We start from the raw sequence: 21,219 nt of genomic DNA on the forward strand, positions 1-21,219 counted from the left end.
TGGAACCACTTAAGTGTTGAAACTTATCTCACTTCATAAACTGAAAGTTGCTTTAAATGTACACGAGTGATGGATTTCAGAACATACCTGCATTCAGCAGTTTGAGTGTTTGGACTGAGAATCAGGAACTGATTGGGGTTTGGTTGCCAGATCCACCAGAGCTTTGCTTTACAACTTGAGGAATGTCACCAAGTATCCTACTGGTCATTTTCTAAATCTGTTACATGGAAATATTAAACTTCACTTGTAATTTCATATCCAAAAAGCTAATAGAAACCTGTAAACTTTACAATGCAAAGTGTTTAGAGAGCTTTAGTGGAAAGGCAATTTCAAAACACCAAATAGAATTAATAAAACCTTGTATATTCTTAAGTTTTAGAAATGTTTTCTAATGTTTTCTAAGCATTTCGTACCTTTAATCTAATTTTTTTTTTTTTTACTACTTTGCCTCTGATTCTCATATATGAGTTTTAATACATTTAAAATATGGACTGGTATTCACATATAGGCCTAAAAAATGAATATTTGGGCTGTTTATGATAGAAAAACTTTCTTTAAGAGAAGTTTTTGAAAACAAATAGCCAATCGAATTAAACGTTTTCAGAGTGATTTCTGGTCTTAAATAAGGTCTTAATGTAACATTTTTGAGCTGCTGCTTAGAAGAGTGGGGAAAAAAGGCACTGCATTGAGCAGGAGGTCACTTGAGTCCTGTTCATGCTCCATTACCACAGGGAAGAGTTGGGCCATGTTACCTGTGGGTCTCTTTCACCCTCACTGTGCTATCACACCTGGAACGGCAGGGCTAGCGTCTGCAGAGTTGCCTTCTTCAAAGGCCTATTGACACATCACCCACGAGGAAACCCATTTTTATCTGAGTTAGGTGATACAAATTCATTCAAATACAGGTTACCAAATGTGATTCACAAATGAGGGGTAGTTCTTTTGATACTGTGGACATTTCATCTGCACTGGCACCAACATCCTAATTATTGTACACTAGGATATTAGAGTCCAAATAGAGAAGGCAAACTTACTGACTTTTGTCTAAAAGTGCATCAAAAGTTTACAAACATAGTTCCTAACATGCATTGATATGCTTTGATTCACTACCTGTTGGGTATTTTTAAAGATTTGAAAGTGAAAACAGTATTTTTCACAACTAGATGTTTCAAATGAAAACTTATGCAGCTGGGAAGAAAATGGATTTTAGAATAGAGGAAGCTGAGTTCAAATCCTAATTCAATTATGTATGACCTTGGACAGTTATTCAAGTTCTCTGAGGCCCAATGTACTCATCTGTAAAATGGGGACAAGAGTACCTTATACTTTGGAAAACTGCACAAATTAGAAATAATACAGGCAAATCACCTGGCACATCATAGGTACTCAATGACAGCTAAAAGCAACATTTTAAGAATAAAATGTGGTTTTCTTCTAATGTCTGACTAGTATGCTAGGAATACTCAGCAAAACTTAAAGGGATAGTTGTAACCGTCATCAGCTGTCTCACTCTGAAAGCCCCGCTTTGGTGTTTATTTGATGGATGAATAAATGTCAGTGAAAAGAAACATTCAGGCTAAGCAGTTATAATAACAGTGCATTCAGTTGACACAGTTCACTGTGTATCTAAAAGAAACGTGATATTAGAGACCTCTTTAACATTCAGCTCATCAAAAGAATTATATTAATTAGTAAATCTACCCATTTTTATTACCAGCTGCACATCAGAGCTATGTACATTAAGCAGTATTTAATTTTATTAGGTTACTACTTTAAAAAGTTCTTATTGACCTAGATTTTTATCAGGGATATGCTTTCTGTTAACTTACACATGATTGGTCACATCCATATCATTACTAGACATTTATTCTCATCCCTTTTAGCTATTTATATGCTAACACTTTACTTATATTAGTAAATTTTCAACATGTGTGTTTTGACACTCCCAGCACTGGCAATCCAGATCTGATGTTTTACAGAGATGCATGGAACAAGAAAATACATGTCTAAGACTATATAAAATAAGTCAAAACTTGACAATCAGAAGAAACAAGAATATAAATAAATGTTGGTCTTTTCCATTATAGATAAATTAAAATACATCATTAATAAAATACGTACACTTTGCAATATGAACTTAGACCTGAAACAAAGTAAGTTGAGGTAAGGGGTATCAAAATTGAAAGATATAATACAATGAGACTAACAATGCCTCATCTGAATGATTGAAGGTATGCTTAATAAATATAGTGTATTTTTAAATAGTTACTGATTTTATGTAATCTTAATCTGATAAATGCATAAGATTAAATTTTCATTTGCTTGGGATTATCTAAAAAGGAATAAACTGAGTCATTGAAAAGCTGGAAGCCCCTTCAGAATAAGAATCCTGTTAAACACGTAAAAAATAGTTTCATGAGATTCCTTAGACTAAGAATATCAAGAAGGCACTAATCATTTCAATTATCATCTTCACCTTATATTCTTTTTAACAGAAGAGGTCAATGAACAGTTCTTCATTAAATACTGACATCAAAACATAACACATAACACAAGTTGTGGAGAATGGCAGGTAAAAGTAGTGACACCAGGAAGGAAAACACTTGATTTTACTATCAGCAACAAAGACATGTAGGTCATAATGCCTTTCCAGCATGGTGGTATAACACAGTCTATATATATCTACACAATAGATTATTAAAAGCCTCAGCAGTTTTCCCGCTTCCAGTAGCAATCTGGTTTTAAAAGCCCACTGTTTTCATAGCTGAATAATATTGTCTCTATATTCATCTTTTATTTCCTCCCTGTCATTTCCCACCAATCTCTCAAATCGTTATTGTTGGGTTTTGGGTATTCTTTCTATTATTCTTATGGTCAAATTTTCTGATGTCTCAATGAATTTATCTCTATAGTGCTTCTTTACGTTTTTTTGTAACAATTTCTGAGGACTCTACTGAAATAAAATATAGTTCTTTCTAATGTGTCTACTTTTAAATAAATTTCTCCTTCATTAATAGTGGATAAAGAGATACCATAATGTCAATGGTAAAAACAATGGTTTAGTTCTCCAAGAAAACTGTAAAATAATTTCAAGATCAAAAATTCTGGAAATCAGGTTTTCAAGCCTTTTTTATTGGAAAACTTCAATTACTACCTTTTTAAAAAAGGGAGTAGCCAATATCCATTTATGAATTTTTTCAAACAAATAATAATAAAGGATAGCAAACTAGGATAAGAAAACACATTAGAAGACAGCTTTCTACTTCATACAACATCTAGTTACCTCTTCCTATCCATTCACCTATTTCTGGTCAGCAGCAAGAACAAAAAATCCATGTATTTCTGCCTTTTTTTGGGGGTTTTCCAAATGAGCTTCATTTACCTGAATACAAACAAGAGCTAGGGGAAACAGCTTTTATATTGGCATAGACCAAGTACATGTCTCATGAACCAGGAAATCCTGCCTTCTATGGCTTCTTTTGTAGTTTCGAGTCCAATGGTTATAGAACCAACTGAAAGTCGAACAAAATTCAAAATGACACAGGTTGACACATAACGGAAACACATGGAATCCTCTTGGCTGTTATTTTTTCTGAGACAAATCCCTAGCATTCTGTAAATAAAATTATAAATACTAAAGAAATGATGAGAATTTCACAATGGGGAAAGGATCATTTCTTATCATAATAAATATTTTGGTATAAATTTTAAAAAAACGTATAAAAGTTTAGTACCTTTGGGTACTTTTTTCTAATAAAACCATACCTGCTTCAGAACTTGTTTGATTATAGCTGCTAACAATGCTGTTTGGTATCACTGGAGTGGAGGACGTTGAAATTCTTGACTGAGGTGGATTGGGATGTAATGAATTTCCTAAGGCCATGCCCGACTGACTGAGCATCCCACAGTTCCCGCTAGCCTGAATCTGATTTATTAAACCTGCGAGATGGTGGTTTGGGACTGGACTGTTACTGTGAACAAAGTTAGTGTTTGCATTGTGGCAGTGCACGGCTTCCCCTCTTAAAGGTACGTCCTGTGTCAGTGGATTCTGAAGACCACTGGAGTTCACACTGGGGTCTGTAAAATGCAGCTGGTTAGCAGAGCAAGGCAAAGCAGTATTTGAGCGCCCACAACCCGGGCTACTATTGCTACTCAAGTGAGAGCTTTGACAACTCATAGACTGTAGTAACTGAGACATTGAACTGATGGGAAACAACCCCTGACCCTGCTTCCTTAGCAAGTCGGGTCCAGGTTTAGGAACTGCAGAACTATCCATTTGAGACTGTCTGAGCAAACTCAGCACTGTGGTAGGTGGCTGTTTTCTTTTCCGCAGTGAGTCCTTTTGCTGAGACATCAGCTTATCTCTTAGTGCTGCTCGACCACTTTGCCCTTCACCTGTTGGGAGAAGCATGTTGGCAGCAGGAGGGAACATGGTGTTTAAAGTGCTATGTCCTTCAGTGTTGCCACTGCCGGCAACAGCTCCAGAATTGCTACTGCTGCTACTGTTGTTACCAGCAAGTTTGTTTTGATTTGCTAGCTGTGCTTTGGCTGCTGCTGAGAGTAAACTACTTGCTGGAAAGGAGGCAGCATTGTGCTGGTTCAAGATCTGATTTAAAGGCATTCCCAGCAAACCAGGCTGACTCTTTACAGAACCGCTTCCGGCAGATGCAGTAGGAAAAGCTGCACTGCTTGGGGTATTTAGTACATTACTCATTCCAGCAATTAATGGGTTAGGGATATCCTTGTACTGATGATGTCCATCGGACTTGGTAGAAGGGCTTGATGGCATTGATGGCCTTGGGGACCCTATTGTTGACCTTGGTGACCTGGGTGGAACCTTAATACCACTACAAGTGGCCTGGGGTCCTAGAGGTGGCATCATGAAATTTCCGTGATCTGATGATGTGGAAGATGAGCGTGATCTTTGGGGCGATGCCTCAATCCTTCCAATTCCAGTCCCCATCATGTGCACTGGGGATGTCACTGGAGAAGGGGACAGGGAGGTTGAAGCTGAATGCTGAACTCTTTGTACATGACTCCCATGATTCATGTGGCCAGGTTTTACGGTTGGCAAAGGGAGATTACTTGGCAAAGGAACAACAGCAGGAGGCATGCTTACATTCATCACAGGTACCTGAGAGTGGACATTTGAATGGAAACTAGTTGGATTAATGATAACAGGGTTCTGATTCACTGGTTTACTAGGAATAGGGTCAAGAATGCCAAGTGGATCTTTCTCAGATGTTAATGGCTTTTTCTGAAGAGCACAAGAAGGTGGAGGAGGGGGAGGTGGGCCTTGGGGTAGTTTGTGATGGAACATTGCTCGTGGTATTTCCATATTAGTTGAAAAATTACACATTGGTTTTTTCATTACTGGACTCTTTGTAGTCAAGGTTGGGGAAAGAGGTATATTAGTCCTTCCAGCCATTGCACAGGATGACTGTCCAGGAGAACCGTGTAGCATTACTGAAGGGGGAGAAAGAGGAGTCCTATTCAGGTGAATAGGACTAGAATTGGGAGCTCCATGAAAACCAGGATTATTTCTTGTGAAAACATCAGGGCTTCCAAGTGGGTCAGTCCTTGGAGAGATTGAGCCATCTCCATATATCTGGGAACCTGACGACGCTGGGCTGGGCAGGCCTCCATGGCTGCCACGGAATGGAGATTTCTGTCCGTGTTCACTGCTGCCCAATCTCTGCCGGGGGTAGACAGGGTGGAGTTCTTGTTGCTGGCTTCCAGGCAGTTCTTGTACATACAGCCTTCCCATGGCATTTGATGATCCAATCATTAATTTGAAAGGATTCTTACATTCAGGCATTACAGAATTTGTAATTCCTTCGTGAGACTTATTTCTTACAGATCTTGGAGTTGCTGCCCGTGAAGGTACTACTGGAGTTGCATCTGATGTGAAAGAGAAAAAAAAAAATCTGTTAGTAGTCTCAATTCTTTTGTGTTAGGATGGAGGGAGGGAAGGAAATGGGGAAGGGAGGGCATCTGAAAAAAGAAATCTGCAAACAGAAGCTGTGACTCTTTGAAATTAAAAAAAAAGTTCTGTACTCTACAATAAATTTTGATTGTAAAAGATGCACACTGTTCTCTCTTAGTTGAACAAAGGTTCTCAATAACTGCTCATTATGCTTGTTTCCCTCATGTCTGTTGAGAAAGGATGGGGATCTGAATCCGTACATACTGACATTAGCCATTCTAATAATATTTATAATATGCAAAATCAAGAATGACAGCCCAGATGGAAATGATGATGATTTTATTTTTTGGATTTGAATTAACAACACAGTTACAATAGAAATTTGTAATCTGTGTGGCATAATATTTTCTTGAGTGATTTAAATGAATTGCCACTTTCACCAGAAAATTTGTTGCCTTATAAAGGTTTGTATAACCTTACTGAAACCTCCTCGGGACAGCTACAAAAACTCTTCCTCAACCCAATATTTTCACTGTGAGAGTAATAGAGTCTTAATTTTTGTGAATTAAGTAAATAAGATTCTGAATCTTTTACAAAGGGAGTGATAACAACAGTAAATACAGTGAAGTTAAACAATCATGCTAAACTTCATATCAAGTTTGCAATACTTTAACACTTCAATTTCTTTGCCATTAATTAGTCATTGTTGTAAAACCAGCCTCAGTCAACCAAATTAGGTAAAAGACTGCAATTCTTTTATTAGGATAGAATTCTTATGCAAAATTTAGTCAGAGTGCAAAAATCTTCAGTACTGGGCTCCAATTGAGTATTCTCTTTTTACAGAGTTCATTGCTCCCTCGCTGGCTTTTTGGAATCCCTTCAGTTCTTTCAGAGATCAGACAGAATACAGGCAACAAAAGCAACCTGGTTCATCATATAGAATTTTCATTTGATGTCAGAATTCTAGGTTTAAGTTTTTTTAGCCCCAAAGGAAGTTTAACTATTTTATAAGGTTGTGACTTCTAAAACAGGGATGGCAAATAAAATTAGTTTCATATACCAATTCCCATCAACTGGTGGTGGCTGCTTAGAGAGCTATGCTGAAAAGGGTGTTGAGCTCTAGCTGGACTCCATGAGAAAATGCCAATGAGTCTATTAGAGGCACAGGAGATAAGAGTGGTACTATTCATACTATACATTGGCCATCCCAATTCTTAGACTTACAGCATATCAGCAAGTATACTCGGATTCATTTGCAATCAGAGGTATATTTACTTAAACGGATAATTACACATTTAAGATAAATAAACTTCTCCTACCTGCTGAGCAGTATACAGGTCAAATCATAACATAACAATTTCTAAGTCAGTGGTTCTCAACCTGGGATAAACAGAAGTCTTGGTAGTGTACAATCAAGAAGTAAGAGAATGTAGTGAACGTATATTTTTCTTGGGAAATGTGGGCTTTCTGTTTCTGGTATGGTAGAGATTCTTTGATAGAGTGATTTCTGTACATAATACAGTATATGAAAAGTTGAGAACCGATCATAAAAGAAAATCGCAGCAGATAAACTCAACTGAATTCATTTTCTTGTTAAAGAAAGATTTTTACAGTTTGTAATCAAGGAAATAACATATGAAAAATATTTGGGGCACTGAGCTTGGCATATAGTGAGAACATAGTCATCTGTATTAACATCACTAACATTATTACGGGACTGTGTCCTCTTTAGTAATAAAGCCACCAAGTTGTGTCTTTTCTTGTTCATTTATATAGCTGTCTACAATTCAATGATTAAAAAATATAGACATTGGCATTTTTACATTCAACAGAATTTAGAAAGTAGCTGTCGTTTAGAAAGGATTTCTTCCATACTGGGGAAAAATAGTTACCATATTTAAAATAAAAGGGATACTAAACAGATAAACAAACAGAAGTCATGCTGCTCTTATGTTGCAGTTAGGAACTAAAGTATTACAAGAGTTGGCAAATGTAAATGCTAGGTACTCATCAAGTGCTTTTGTGTATATTAAATAGACCTTTCGAAAGAGGTGTTGTATGTTTATGCATGTAAAATAAAGAGAGGTGAAAACTACTACATGAGTCTTCTTAATCTTTATTTAAATCACAACCTTTTAATATAATTTAAAATTAGAAAATTGAAACAAATGCTATGTCTGAATCCAATAAAGTATACCATTTTAAAAGGAGATGGAGATATACCTCTTATACCTATACTAGTTAAATATTTACCTTTAATTTCAATAATGAAACTTGTATGCATAGAGGAGGACAAAGGACCTAGACCAAGATTCTGCTCCAATCATTAAAAAGGAAACAAGGCAGACTCTGTAGACAGAGCTGAAATGGTTTGATATGATGTGAAGTGAGAATGGCAGCAGATATGAGCATGTGCAAGGTAAGATGCAAAAATGAAAACATACTTACATCAAGGTGGCAGGCTAATGATAAATTTTAAATAATTTATTACTGTTAAATGTCTTTAAGTTGTTGCAATATCTTTTAATTTAAAAAACATAGCTCATTAAAGAAAAAGAAAAATTCACTAAAATATATTTTTTTCTTACATACCTTAGTGGAGCAAATTTTTCTGATCATTCCTGTTAAAGTTTAAAGGTTAGAGGGTTATTGGAGAGGAGCTCTCTGCTAATAACTGCCAAGTTTGTCTTTCCCTACCCTCTTCACATGAGTTCTAAGTGTGACTCTTTGATGACCTGTTTGGTGTCACAACTGCTTCTCTTTGTATCTAAAACTATCAATAATTTGGCCTCAATTTACCTATGCAGGTTTAATTTTCCACTCAAGTCACATTAGTTTCCACATCATTTCTTAATTATGCTATACTTATTCTAGACAAGAATTTTCTTATTTCCCTTATGTGTCTAAGTCCTACCATTTTCCAGGGCTGGTTCAAATCTGAGTTCTACCATAAAGCTTTCTCTCATCACTACAAGTTATATTCCTCATCCTTATTTTTCAGAACTCTGCAGAACAATGCTACTTATCTTTCATAAACAAATGCTTTGGTGTTCAGCTGTATTTTATCCAGAATTACTATTCAAGTGTTAATTGTAATATTTTGGAGAGTTCATATTCTAGCCCTTACAAAAAGAAGTTCCTCAGCCTCAAAGTATAATTCCACAAATTACATATAAATCATAAAGGGAAAATGTACCTCAATAGTGGACACAACTTTAACCAAGAAATCAAACTTAATGTCATCAATACGGGATAAACTGCCATTATGTGCTTCCTAATGAGGATATAACATCACCTATGCAGTATTCCTATCAAACTATGTTTAACCTGAATATAAATATGAGGAAGCAATCAGGCAAATCCAAATTGAGGAACATCTATAAAACTGGCCTAGACCCTTCAGAAGTATCAACGTCATGAAAGATTTAAAAAGACTGGGGAATTGATGTAGATTAAAGAAAAGTAACGTCTCTTTGCAGTTGCACAATCTTTGCATCCTGGATTTTAAAAAAGATTGGATTGAAAAAACTGTAAGAATATTATTAGGACAACTGGAGAAATCTGAATATAGACTGCATATTAGATAACACTATCATAACAGTTTTAAATTTCCTGAATGTGATAATTAGACCGTGGTTTATATAAGAGAACATCCATGTGTGTTGAAATACTTAGGGGTGAACTGTCACAATATCTGCAACTCCTGAAACAAAACGTTAACTGGTAAATCTAGGGTACTCGAACTGTTCATGTAATTTTTCTGCAGCTTTGAAATTTTTAAAAAATTCGTGTGTGCATACAAGCGTGTGTGCATGTACGTGTTGGATGGAGGTATAAAAAATTCCCGGCAAGGTGATTTGTTAGTAGGTGTTCAATATGTAGCTATTAAATGACTGAAAGAATAACACTGCCAGTTCTTGATAACATTGCTAGTTGCATTTAAGGACTTGATACTACACATTCCAATACAGCCCTAGGAAAAAGGCTACATTTGTTTCCTGAAAACCAATGGCACTTTCTCTTTTGTTAGCTCAGCTCTATGCACCTCCATAGCATTTGTATGTGCTAATCAGTGTTTATTTTCCTCATTTAACTAAATGATTTGGATAGGAAACTTTGGGTGACAACTTCATGGGAATTTTTCAGAACTAATTTGCTATTTGCAATAAAATGATAAAACATACATAATTTTAAATGAATGCATTGTGCATGTTTGAAAAGTGGACTCAGAAAATGCTTGGCAAAGTGATTTCTAGTGACTCCTCCAGGAGAGGAGTGGGGGAGGAAAAATCCCTAAAACCTTCACCATATTACATACTTGTTCCTCCTCCGGGACTGGGGAGCACCAGAGAAGGATGTGGGGCTTCCATGCTTTTATGAAGTGTGGCCACTGCAATGATTTTTCTTTTATGTATGCATAGCTTTGTGACATCTTCATCTGCTTTAACATCTTCTGCAGTTCTCTGTTTCACAGCAGCTCCAGGATCAAAATTAAACACCTGGAAAAAGCACAGCCTTTGTTTACAATATGTCTGTAAAAATATTAGGTAAAAAGATCCCCTTGTTAAAAAAAAAGTTTTGCATAGATTAACCCATAAAGCTGAATACAACTTTCTCAAGTTTTTAAATTTAAGAAAAGCAACTTTATATATAATGGAATAAATACTTCTGCTGAACTCATGGTTTTTAGTGGCAGGGTAAGTAATGAGAATTATCCTAATTCTGAGATAGCCAAGATAAATATATGGAAAGGAATAGTATCTGATAATGTTCCCAATTTTAGATACTTCCTGATGTTATAACAGTACAAAAACAGATGAAGTACAGTTAAGAAACCCTAAAATCTGACATTGCTATATGCTAACTTTTCCTTTGGCTTTACTTTATTGCTATATTAATATGACCTTTTCACTGATTTAAAAAATCTACCAATCTATTTTAAAAAATATTTATTGTGTATATACTTATAAGCTGTTTCAAGTGCTTTTTTGTGAATGAGGTGACACAAATAAAAAAGAAAAACTTGTCTATTAATCGTTAGTTCTATGATTGGGACTACTATAGATACCCAGAAAACAATGACATGTTTCTATAGTAAATATTTTATCATTTAAAATGATTTTACTTTTTACCTTGCAAAGGAGTAAAACAGTTTCACTTTTGGCTATGAGGGTTCAGCTTTGTAATTTAAGAAATATTTGTGGCAGGTCTATCAACACCAGTGCTAAAAATAACATTGCAGACTGAGGAGGGAAAAAAATACTGCACTATTAAATAGTGAGCATGGGTATAGCTCTAATAAAACGGTGCAAAAGGGGTTTTGATGAAATATTTAATATGAATATAGGTTTGTCACCTTTGAAAATGACTCTTGGACTTGAACTATTTTCCACAATCTTTAAGCATTCCAAAATGCATGCAAAAGATATATAATTTAAGACTTTAAAATGTATAAATGATTGGAGAAGTAATATAAAAATAAAATGCCAAATGAGAAAAGCAAATATATGAAACACCTAAAAAATGAAAAATTGCTGATACATCTATTGCGAAATGGTTACCTTGGGAAGAATAAGAGGACATTCCAAGCCACACTTGCATGTTCCGTCAGTAAGCAGGTATGTTTTAACCTGCTCCAAGCAAGATAACAAAGACCCACTGGGACTGTGAAAATAGTTTAAAAAAACATCAGGAAATAATTCTGACTGCACATATTATATGAAAAACGGCATAATTTATAGTCTTACTGTCCTTCACAGGGTTTTTTCCTATGAAATATTTTCCTACTAAGGAAAAGCATTTTCTTTGTCAGTATTATGTTAGCTACTAAATTATAGCCTTTAACACTATCACCCTTTCTTCTGACCAAAATACTTCTCAGAAAAATACAGATCTTCATAGAAAAATAAATAAAAGTATTTTGACAACCAAGAGTGGACTAAGGATGGGAAAAATGTATTCTTAAGAAAGAGCAGGTAAGAAAGGAACAAGAAAACTACATGAAAGTAATCATTATCATTTTAAATTAGAAGATCTACTTCTAAAGCTGTTTGAGGAAAAACTGAAATTTAGGAACACGTTGGAGGTCAAACCAGAAAGTCACTAAATTTACAAAAATTCGAGCTAACAAGTTCTTCCCTTTAATCTTGGAGTCTAGAACCAAGCTGCCCCTGTGTAAAAACAGGCTTCTCTTTTTCCTCCCTCATTCATGTGTTTCTTTGAAGACAGATCAGTGTGACCCAGCTCAAATTCTACTGAAGATCCAAGCCGTACTTATAAGGATGGGGAACTCTTGAGGAGATAGGGTTTTAGGGGGCAGAAAGGTGCCTTGCAGGCCTTGCGGCTGGTGATTGGATAGTGCTCTCAACGTTACTACTCTTTGGGTCACAGAAGTTAGTATGATATATGAATACTGATCAAATTTAAGTCTACAGATTAGGTACTAATCCTGATGACAGGATAAGTCTCTAATGTTTGTTTACAATGAGGATTAGTTTAAAATGGGCAATTCGCATTTTAGGACTTCTATTATTAATGTACTGATTTTACAGCTTGCATGCATATTATGTCTTGAAAACTATTATATACTTTTTATTCAAGAATATCTTTTATTTATGACTATTTACCAAAACTTTCACTTAAGCCATCTGATAAAGTTTAACCAGAAACGATATCTCCATTTCATAAACAAAGCTTTACATTACCGCGGGTAGACTATTCTGCTTCTACAAAAACACAGGTAGTAGTTTGGTGTCTATAAATAAACCAGCTTTAAAATGCAATTCGTATTTTACTTATGGACAATCATGTAAGTGACTTAACACATGTAGAAAATCACAATTAAAATCCTCAACTTTGTTAACTCTCTCATTTATTTGGGCTAACAATTTTTTTCAGATGATATGCAAAGAATAATAATTCCCATATTACAGACTGGAGTCCCACCCTAGCGGTAGGGGCAGCAAGATGTTTTTGGAGGTCTGGTAATTTTGATAAAACAAAATCACTAGTTATGTGAAGAATTCATGAATTTTATGAAAAGAAACTGCCTAATGTGTTACAGTTAAAAAAAGTGTATGAATGAATCCTAGAGGCAGTTAATTGTAAAATTAAACTTGAAGACAAGAATTCCTGAATTCTATGAGTACTCTACTCTAGACACTTTAAAAACACTTCCTCTCAATCAGTCAGTTGGGTTCTTTCCTTTAGGTGCAGCTCTTTAATTAACTTTTGGGAGTAATAATTAACATAAAAATAGTTACAAGTCTTATGGCATAGATAAAGCTTAAAAGATTGGAAGCAGGTGGGAAATTTAATGTGCAGCCTCAATGCCACCCTGAGGCAGGAGCAGCTGGAGACTAACCTACAACTTATAAGCAAACTGCACATTGCAAAGGAAGCTATAGAAGGAGGGCTAGCCTCTTCTACATGTTCAAGTAGTAATTTAACCAGTTATATACAAAGAAATCAAACCCATGCTGGCTGAATTTATTTGAAGGTGTCTTACTTTATCTGGCAAAGTTAGTTTCCAAAATAATCTTTAGTGTACAGATTTGGATTGGGAGAATTCAAACTCATACTAACAGATAGTAAAGTCTACTCAGACTTGGAAAAGTCAGGAGCAAGATAACTGACAGATTCCCAGACTTAATTTGCTTTAACCTAACTCTCAGCAACCTGAAAAGCTGATTTATCTTTCGTAGGGATAAAGATGAAGTAAAACAAAAACAAAACAAACAAAATCCCCCCCAAACTAAATTATCAAGATTTTTGGAGTTATTTGCTCTAAGCTGAATATATATTTGCTCCTTACAGACAAGGAAAACCGTAACTATGAACATAACACTGATATCTTGCTATATTATTGATACATTGATAACAAAGTATTTCTGGCAGTTTGTTAACAGCACTGACAATAGAAACACTTTGAGAAAGTTATTCCGTGTGTCCTCATCCATCTAAGCTACCATGGGGTGAGCTCCACATTCCCTGCTTTCTTATCCCTTCACCTCAATTAATATAGAGCATAGCTTGAATATTACAGAAACAAAAAACACGTGTGCAAAAGAATTTCAATTGGTCATTAAGTTTACCTCAAGAAATACCTTCCACAAAACAAACCAAACAACCAACCAGCCAACCAACCAACCCAGGACAGAATCTGAACTGACAGTAGAGTTGTTATAGTATGAAATCATTTGGGTTTATATAATGGAAAATTCTTCATTTATATAAATACATCTTTGCACAAATGAGAATTCCGTTGAAGCTGAGATACAAATACCCACAATGAAAGTAACAACATTAATGTAATGATGCAATGTGATATTTTTTAAAAAGTTCTCTTTGTAATAGGTTTTCTTACTACATCACAAAGAAAGATTTATGGTATTCTAATCATATACTTACTGATAAACTACAAAGTAAGGAACTTAGGTGCCAATTGTTTAATAATAAGACTAAAACTTCTTGCCAACAGTTCAGTTACTTCATTCAAGTTGTTCAACATAATAAAGGCTGTCAAAATTTAAAAGAGCAGGCATTTATATGTAATTTGTACGATTTTTACTTGTGAGATGACTCCATCATGACTTTTTCTTTTACTATTATATGCAGGGAATAGATTAAAAACTGCACAGAAAAAATAGGGAAATTATTTTTAGTTAATATCAGGCATTAAGAAACTAATAATTGAAACTGCCTATAGATAAAAACACTTAACCTTACATCAGAATAGCCAGCTGACGCACTATGAAGGACACAATAATAGTGTGAGGAGACATCGGGTCTGTTTTCAGTATTTTACATTCTCCTGTGAATGTAGTAATGATGCTCATGAGTTTCTTTTAGAAATCTTCCTATTTTTCTTTATCCTTGTTAGAGAGATAAGCAGGATGACATTTTATATAAACACAAATAATGCATAAAAATCCTCTCTTGTAACCTAAGGCAATTTACATCACAAAACAGTACAGAATAAAAACACTTAAATATTTCCAGCACGAAGATCATTTATTCAAATTAAGTTCAGGTGCTGTCAGTTACAATATTTACACTCTCAGAGGAACAGACTGTACCTCCTTCAGCTGGGGACCACAAACTTGGAGGTAGCACAGGTAATAATAAGGGCTCACCTGACATAAAGCACTCCATTTTGATCCACACGTCGCTGCCAACCCACAGGAACTTGTATAGCTGGAAGACCTCCATCCTTGTCCCCTCCGTCACACTCCTTGCCTCCATTCATTTTCTGTGTCTGCTTGGGACTCCCCAAAGATATCAGCAATAAGATGATATCCTTATATTACAGGGCATCATGGCCTTCAAAAATGGCCAACGCAGCACAGTTTTCCCCAGACTGTACAAAATGCATTGGGAAGCTTCGGCTCAGTTTGGAACCAAGTCCTTGAAATCTGCCATTGTAGAAAAAATCAGTTTCCCATTATAATCTACATTAAATAATCAATATTTAATTCCTAAGGATGGTCTACATAGGTAAAAACGAGTGCTTCTGACTAAGGAAAATCATATTCACCAATGCTGGTACCTGTCTGAAGTGGGGGAGGGGAGGAGTGTAAGTTTTTAGTTCAACATTTTGTCTTGAACCTTGATGTTGGACTAAAATAACCTCTATTGTTTAGAAACTGTTCTCATTTTTACAGTGTGAGTCAGTTAATATTTCCAGGTACTACCCGCCTTTATAGACCACATTCTTTAAACTTTCTCTTCATCTGCCAATCTGAATCCAAGATGTTGCAGGTTGGTTCATCTGATGTTTTCATGTCTTCAAAATTCCAATAATGTAGCCTGAAACATATGTAAATATGTAAACACTACATTTAATAATGAAAAACTGAGAAGCTGCACACTGTTTTTCTGTTTTTTAACATCTTTATTGGAATATAATTGCTTTACAATGTTGTGTTAGTTTCTGCTGTATAACAAACTGAATCAGCTATAAGTATACATATATTCCCACATCCCCTCCCTCTTGCGTCTCCCTCCCACTCTCCCTATCCCACCCCTCTAGGTGGTCACAAAGCACCGAGCTGATCTCCCTCTGCTATGTGGCTTCTTCCCACTAGCTAGCTATTTTACATTTGGTAGTGTATATATGTCAATGCTACTCTCTCACTTCATCCCAGCTTTCCCTTCCCCTCCCCGTGTCCTCAAGTCCATTCTCTATGTCTGCATCTTTTTTTCTGTCCTGTCCCTAGGTTCGTAAGAACCATTTTTGTTTGTTTGTTTTTAGATTCCATATATATGTGTTAGCGTACGGTATTTGTTTTTTTCTTTCTGACTTAGTTCACTCTGTATGACAGGCTCTAGGTCCATCCACCTCACTACAAATAGTTCAATTTTGTTTCTTTTTATGGCTGAGTAATATTCCATTGTATATACGTGCCACATCTTCTTTACCCATTCATCTGTCAATGGACACTTAGGTTGCTTCTATGTCTTGGTTATTGTAAATAGTGCTGCAATTAACATTGTGGTACATGTCTCTTTTTGAATTATGGTTTTCTCAGGGTATATGCCCAGTAATGGGATTGCTGGATCATATGGTAGTTCCACTTTTGGTTTTTTAAGGAACCTCCATACTGTTCTAAGCTGTACACTTTTAAAAATAGAATAAACTGGTAAGTGTACTAAACCACTCTTATGTCCTCTGCTGTCAAAATCACATGTCAAACTCAACGTGTTTTCTTCTTCCAACTTGATCCACTTACTCCAGTTAAAACAATTTGCTTGCTCTTGCAACTTTCTAATTGCAAGATAGAGATAGACCCACAATTATGGCATTACACATATACACACAGAACCTCCTTCTAACTGACAATAAAAACATATTTACGCACAACCTCCTTCTAACTGACAATAAAAACATATTTATCACCTCTTATAACCTGACAACTAGAAGGTTGTGTGTTAATCCAATCACTTTTTCTTTTTTTTATTTTTTTTTGGCCATGTGGCATGTAGGATCTTAGTTCCCCGACCAGGGATTGAACCCACAGCCCCTGCATTGGGAGCAAGAAGTCTTAACCACTGGACTGCCAGGGAAGTCCCTCAAAAACTTTGTTAAATGACTTAAGATTCATATCATAATAGTAAAACTTTAAAAAATTTAAATAAAAATTAATATTTTAGATTGTTTTAAATACACGTGCATGTATAACTCAATCAACACATAGTGTAAGTATACACAAAACTACTCAATCTGCATTCTTAAAAGTCTACATATTTAAGTTGGTTCCAAATCTATTTTTAGATCTCTTCATTGGGAAAGCAGGAGAATGCTTTATAGTAAAAGGCATCATGATTCAGGCATATACCTTATTGCAGTCTTGGCTCTGAGGCAGATTAAAGGTGTTGTAATGAAGCAAATACTAATATAGCTGAAAGTCAGGAACCATGGGGATGGGTGTGGGAAACACTGGCAGGCAATGGGAAAACCAGCAAAAATTTATTGGGAAAAATGTGGGGTGTAAAGGATAGTGCCAAGTAGTACATTCTCAATGGTGACTCAAGGTGCTAATTTGCATTTCTGGGCCCACTCCACTGGGTCTATGCCTCTCAAAGAAATGACCTGCTTGCAGGCACAGCTTCCTATTTCTGTCTCCCATTCACCGACCCCTGCTGATCACATATGTGTTTTATTCATGTTTCATTTAACAGTTAATGAGTGGCTATAATGTACGAGGCACTATGCTATGTGCTGGATTACAAAGACGGTAAGACACCAGTTTATCCAAAGCCCCAGGAAATATTTGTGTTTGGCACTAAAGAGGTGCTGAGGGACTTCCCCAGCAGTCCAGTGGTTAAGACTCTGCACTTCCACTGCAGGGGGTGAGAGTTTGATCCCTGGTCAGGGAAGTAAGATCCTGCAGGTGGTGTGGCAAAAAAAAAAAAAAAAAAAAAAGCTGCTGAGTGGGGTAGAATAGAAAGGAAAGAGGCAGGGAGTGGGACAAGAAAGGATGGAGAGAGCAAGGAAGGGACAGTTCCTGTCCTCAAGGAGTTTCCGGCCTTGTGGAGTTCCTGGTGCTAGTGAAAGATGTGACAGAGATAAGAATTTTGTGTGATCCTGGACTCCCAGTTTGGCCAAATAGCAACAGACCCCGATGAGTGAAACTTTTTTTTTACAGTCCTTTTTCATGCTCATTTTACTACCTTTCTCTTTCCTAAAGAAACCTCTTCCGTGGTCTTTAGATTGGACCACCTCTCATCTTCCTCACTTTCAAGCTTTCTTTTTGATGCCTATTTCTTTCTTTTTTTTTTTTTGTCTGCCTGCTCTTGCGTGTGACTCCAACTTCCCCCAGACTGACTGGCTCACTCCATTAAGTAATTTGTATATCTGCCAGATAATAACATTGGATTCATTTCTGCCAAATGTCTCCCTCATATTTCAATAATCAAAAATACAAATATCTGACGGCTGGGTTTTGCTTAGACCAGCGGTTCTCAAAGCATGGTCCTGCGACAAGCATCATCATTGTTACTAACATCTGGGAACATGTCAGAAATACAGTTCACAGGACTGACCCCATACTTTCTAAATTAGAAACTCTGGGGGCAGTCTGTTTTTTAACAAGCCTTCTAGGTGATTCTAATGCATGCTCAAGCTTGAGACCCACTGGCTTAGACTAATGCCCCTGCTTTCCATCCCTGGACATGACCGGTTTTACATTTCTACACCATGCAGGCAGCCAGCCTGCTACTTCCTTTTGTTTCTGGGAGGGTCATCCTTTTTTTGGCTGATACTTCACCATTCTAGAGGCAGCTCAGTTGTAAGGGCCTTAGGAACCCCTCACGCAGCTGAGGTCCAGTAACTATATAGTTATCATCTATTTATCTCTAAGAGGCATTGATTTCCTCAACATTCATTTTGTAAATTTGGAAAATTCAGAGATGTTTGAGATGAAAACTAAAATTGAACTGTAATCTCACTGTTGAATCATAACCACTGCAAACATGGATGACTTTCTTTCAGTCATTGTTTTTGGAAATTTCTAAAAGCACACATTAAAAAAAAGAATTTAATCTAATAAACAATGAACCACTACTCCAAATTCACAATGTAAGCATTTTGTCACTTTTGCTTATTTAAAAAAACAAAACACTTTAAAAATATTACAGATGAAGTTAAATACTACCCCTCACCCCCATCCAATTTCTCTTTTTCATCCCATTCACCTCCCCTCTGGCTTAAAGGCAACTAACATCCTTTTTTTGGTCTGTATCTTTCCAGGCTATGTTTTTTTTTTTAAAAATAAATTTATTTATTTATTTATTTTTGGCTGCGTTGGGTCTCCGGTACCACGTGCGGGCTTTCTCTAGTTGCGGCGAGTGGGGGCTACTCTTCCTTGTGGTGTGTGCGCTTCTCATTGTGGTGGCTTCTCTTGTTGCGGAGCACGGGCTCTAGGCATGCGGGCTTTAGTAGTTGCAGCATGCAGGCTCAGTAGCTGTGGCTCGTGGGCTCTAGAGTGCAGGCTCAGTAGTTGTGGCGCATGGGCTTAGTTGCTCCGTGGCATGTGGGATCTTCCCGGACCAGGGCTCGAACCCGTGTCTCCTACATTAACAGGCGGATTCTTAACAACTGCGCCACCAGGGAAGCCCGAGGCTATGTTTTTATATGTTTATTCCTTATGTATATATGTAAACAATATTTGGTTTTGTTATATGTATTTTAAAGTTTTTACATAAATACTATTATACATATATATCATTCTGCAACTTGCTTTTTAAAATTCAACATTGCTTTGAGTGCTATCTCTGTTGAGATACATAGATCTATCTCTGTTGCAGATATATAGATCCAATTTGTTAATTTTAAACATTTGAATGGTATTCTAACATATGACTTTACAATTATTCATCTATTGGTATATCAGTCATATTAATGTTGGGTTGTAGGGTCTGCACATTTAAACTTTAGAGGCACTGCCAAATTGCTCTCTAAAGTAGCTACACTAATTCCATTTTTTTCTATGTATAATAGTGCCTTCTTTCCTTTAAATATTGAATTATTACCACTTTATACTTTATTTTCACCTTGAGCATTTTACTATGGCATTAAATATTTTTCCAAAATATGACTTTTAATTGCTTAGAATTTTCTTGGACAGAGGTTTATAATTTATTTACTTACTTCCCTTTTGTGGACATAGATTTTCTCCTAAATTTTCACAATTACTAATAAATCTGAGGTAAATATCTCTGTACATAAATATATGGGCATTTTGATAATTCACTTAGAAGTATTTGCTAAAATAGAATTGCATAATTTTAGGGCCTTTGATAAATTTCCTAAAGCGCCAAGAGGGTAGTTTTAGGAAAACATTTCAGGACATGCTCCTCAAACTTTTGAAATCCATGCATGCCCTCTTTTGCTGAATATTAAAATCTATTCTATTTGCCTCCGAGATTCTGACAAGTTTATCTTCTATATAGACCAATCATTCAAGATTTAGTCAAGTTTTATTTTTATAGTTTTATGATGAAAACACCAGTTTCTCCTCTTTCCCAAATTTAACATAAAAACTACATATCCACAACATTTTCCCTTCACTCCTTCCCCAAAGATTCCATTATGACCCACCCTGTTTATATGGCTTGGTTCAAGCCCAGCAGACACAGGTTAAAACAGAAAAGATAGTGTAATATGAAAGGCACCTCCATCTCATTAATACTAAGGATCAGGGATAGATCTTATACTTAGAACATAATTTAAATTTATTTCACAAACATTTCTGGTAGCAATAACAAAATTCACAAAGGGGTGTGTGTGTGTGTGTGTGTGTGTGTGTGTGCATGTGTGTATATGTTCTGAGAATATCTGCCACCATTCTACCAACAATTTCATTTTCCAACCACCTTTCAATATGCAAATTAGTCTATGAGAGTCGACTTTTGATGAACTGAATTTTAGTGACCTGATTCACTTCTTTGCATTGGCTTCATTCAGAATTCAAATTAGATGTCACCTCCTCAAGGAGACCACAATGTAAATCCTAGGTATTCTCTGAAACTTTGTTAATTCACTGATACCTCTTATTACCCGATTTTTTTCTTATCATTTTTTGTTTGTTTATTGCCTATCTCTCCCCACAGGAATGTAAACTCCTCACAGCAGGGACTTGTTTCTCTAGGTTCCTCCAGTAGTCCCACTTCCTGGTGTAGTACCCCTGGCCTACAGGAGGTGCTTAAATACTTGATGAAGACTAGTTACAAGTTACTACAATGACTACATTCTAGTTAGCCAATACAGTTTTATATTTCGATTTTTACCACGT

The 21,219-nt window shown here is 36.1% G+C and overlaps 1 protein-coding gene across 1 annotated transcript in view; it reads right to left on the reverse strand.

The window, feature by feature from the left end:
• MBD5 (methyl-CpG binding domain protein 5) overlaps nucleotides 1–21,219 on the reverse strand; it is a 143,240-nt gene that overhangs the window by 38,774 nt on the left and 83,247 nt on the right. The window contains exons 3-6 of the mRNA XM_029225964.1: nucleotides 15,061–15,733; nucleotides 11,488–11,590; nucleotides 10,245–10,425; nucleotides 3,766–5,901 (exon numbers count right to left, since the gene is read on the reverse strand). Of these exons, the coding sequence (XP_029081797.1) occupies nucleotides 3,766–5,901; nucleotides 10,245–10,425; nucleotides 11,488–11,590; nucleotides 15,061–15,173 (2,533 nt within the window). The 5' untranslated portion in view covers nucleotides 15,174–15,733. The remainder of the gene's footprint in view (nucleotides 1–3,765; nucleotides 5,902–10,244; nucleotides 10,426–11,487; nucleotides 11,591–15,060; nucleotides 15,734–21,219) is intronic.

This window comes from Monodon monoceros, unplaced genomic scaffold (assembly GCF_005190385.1).
Source record: "Monodon monoceros isolate NGI ecotype Baffin Bay Population unplaced genomic scaffold, NGI_Narwhal_1 Super_Scaffold_16, whole genome shotgun sequence".
In the NCBI taxonomy this organism is placed as follows: Eukaryota; Metazoa; Chordata; class Mammalia; order Artiodactyla; family Monodontidae; genus Monodon; species Monodon monoceros.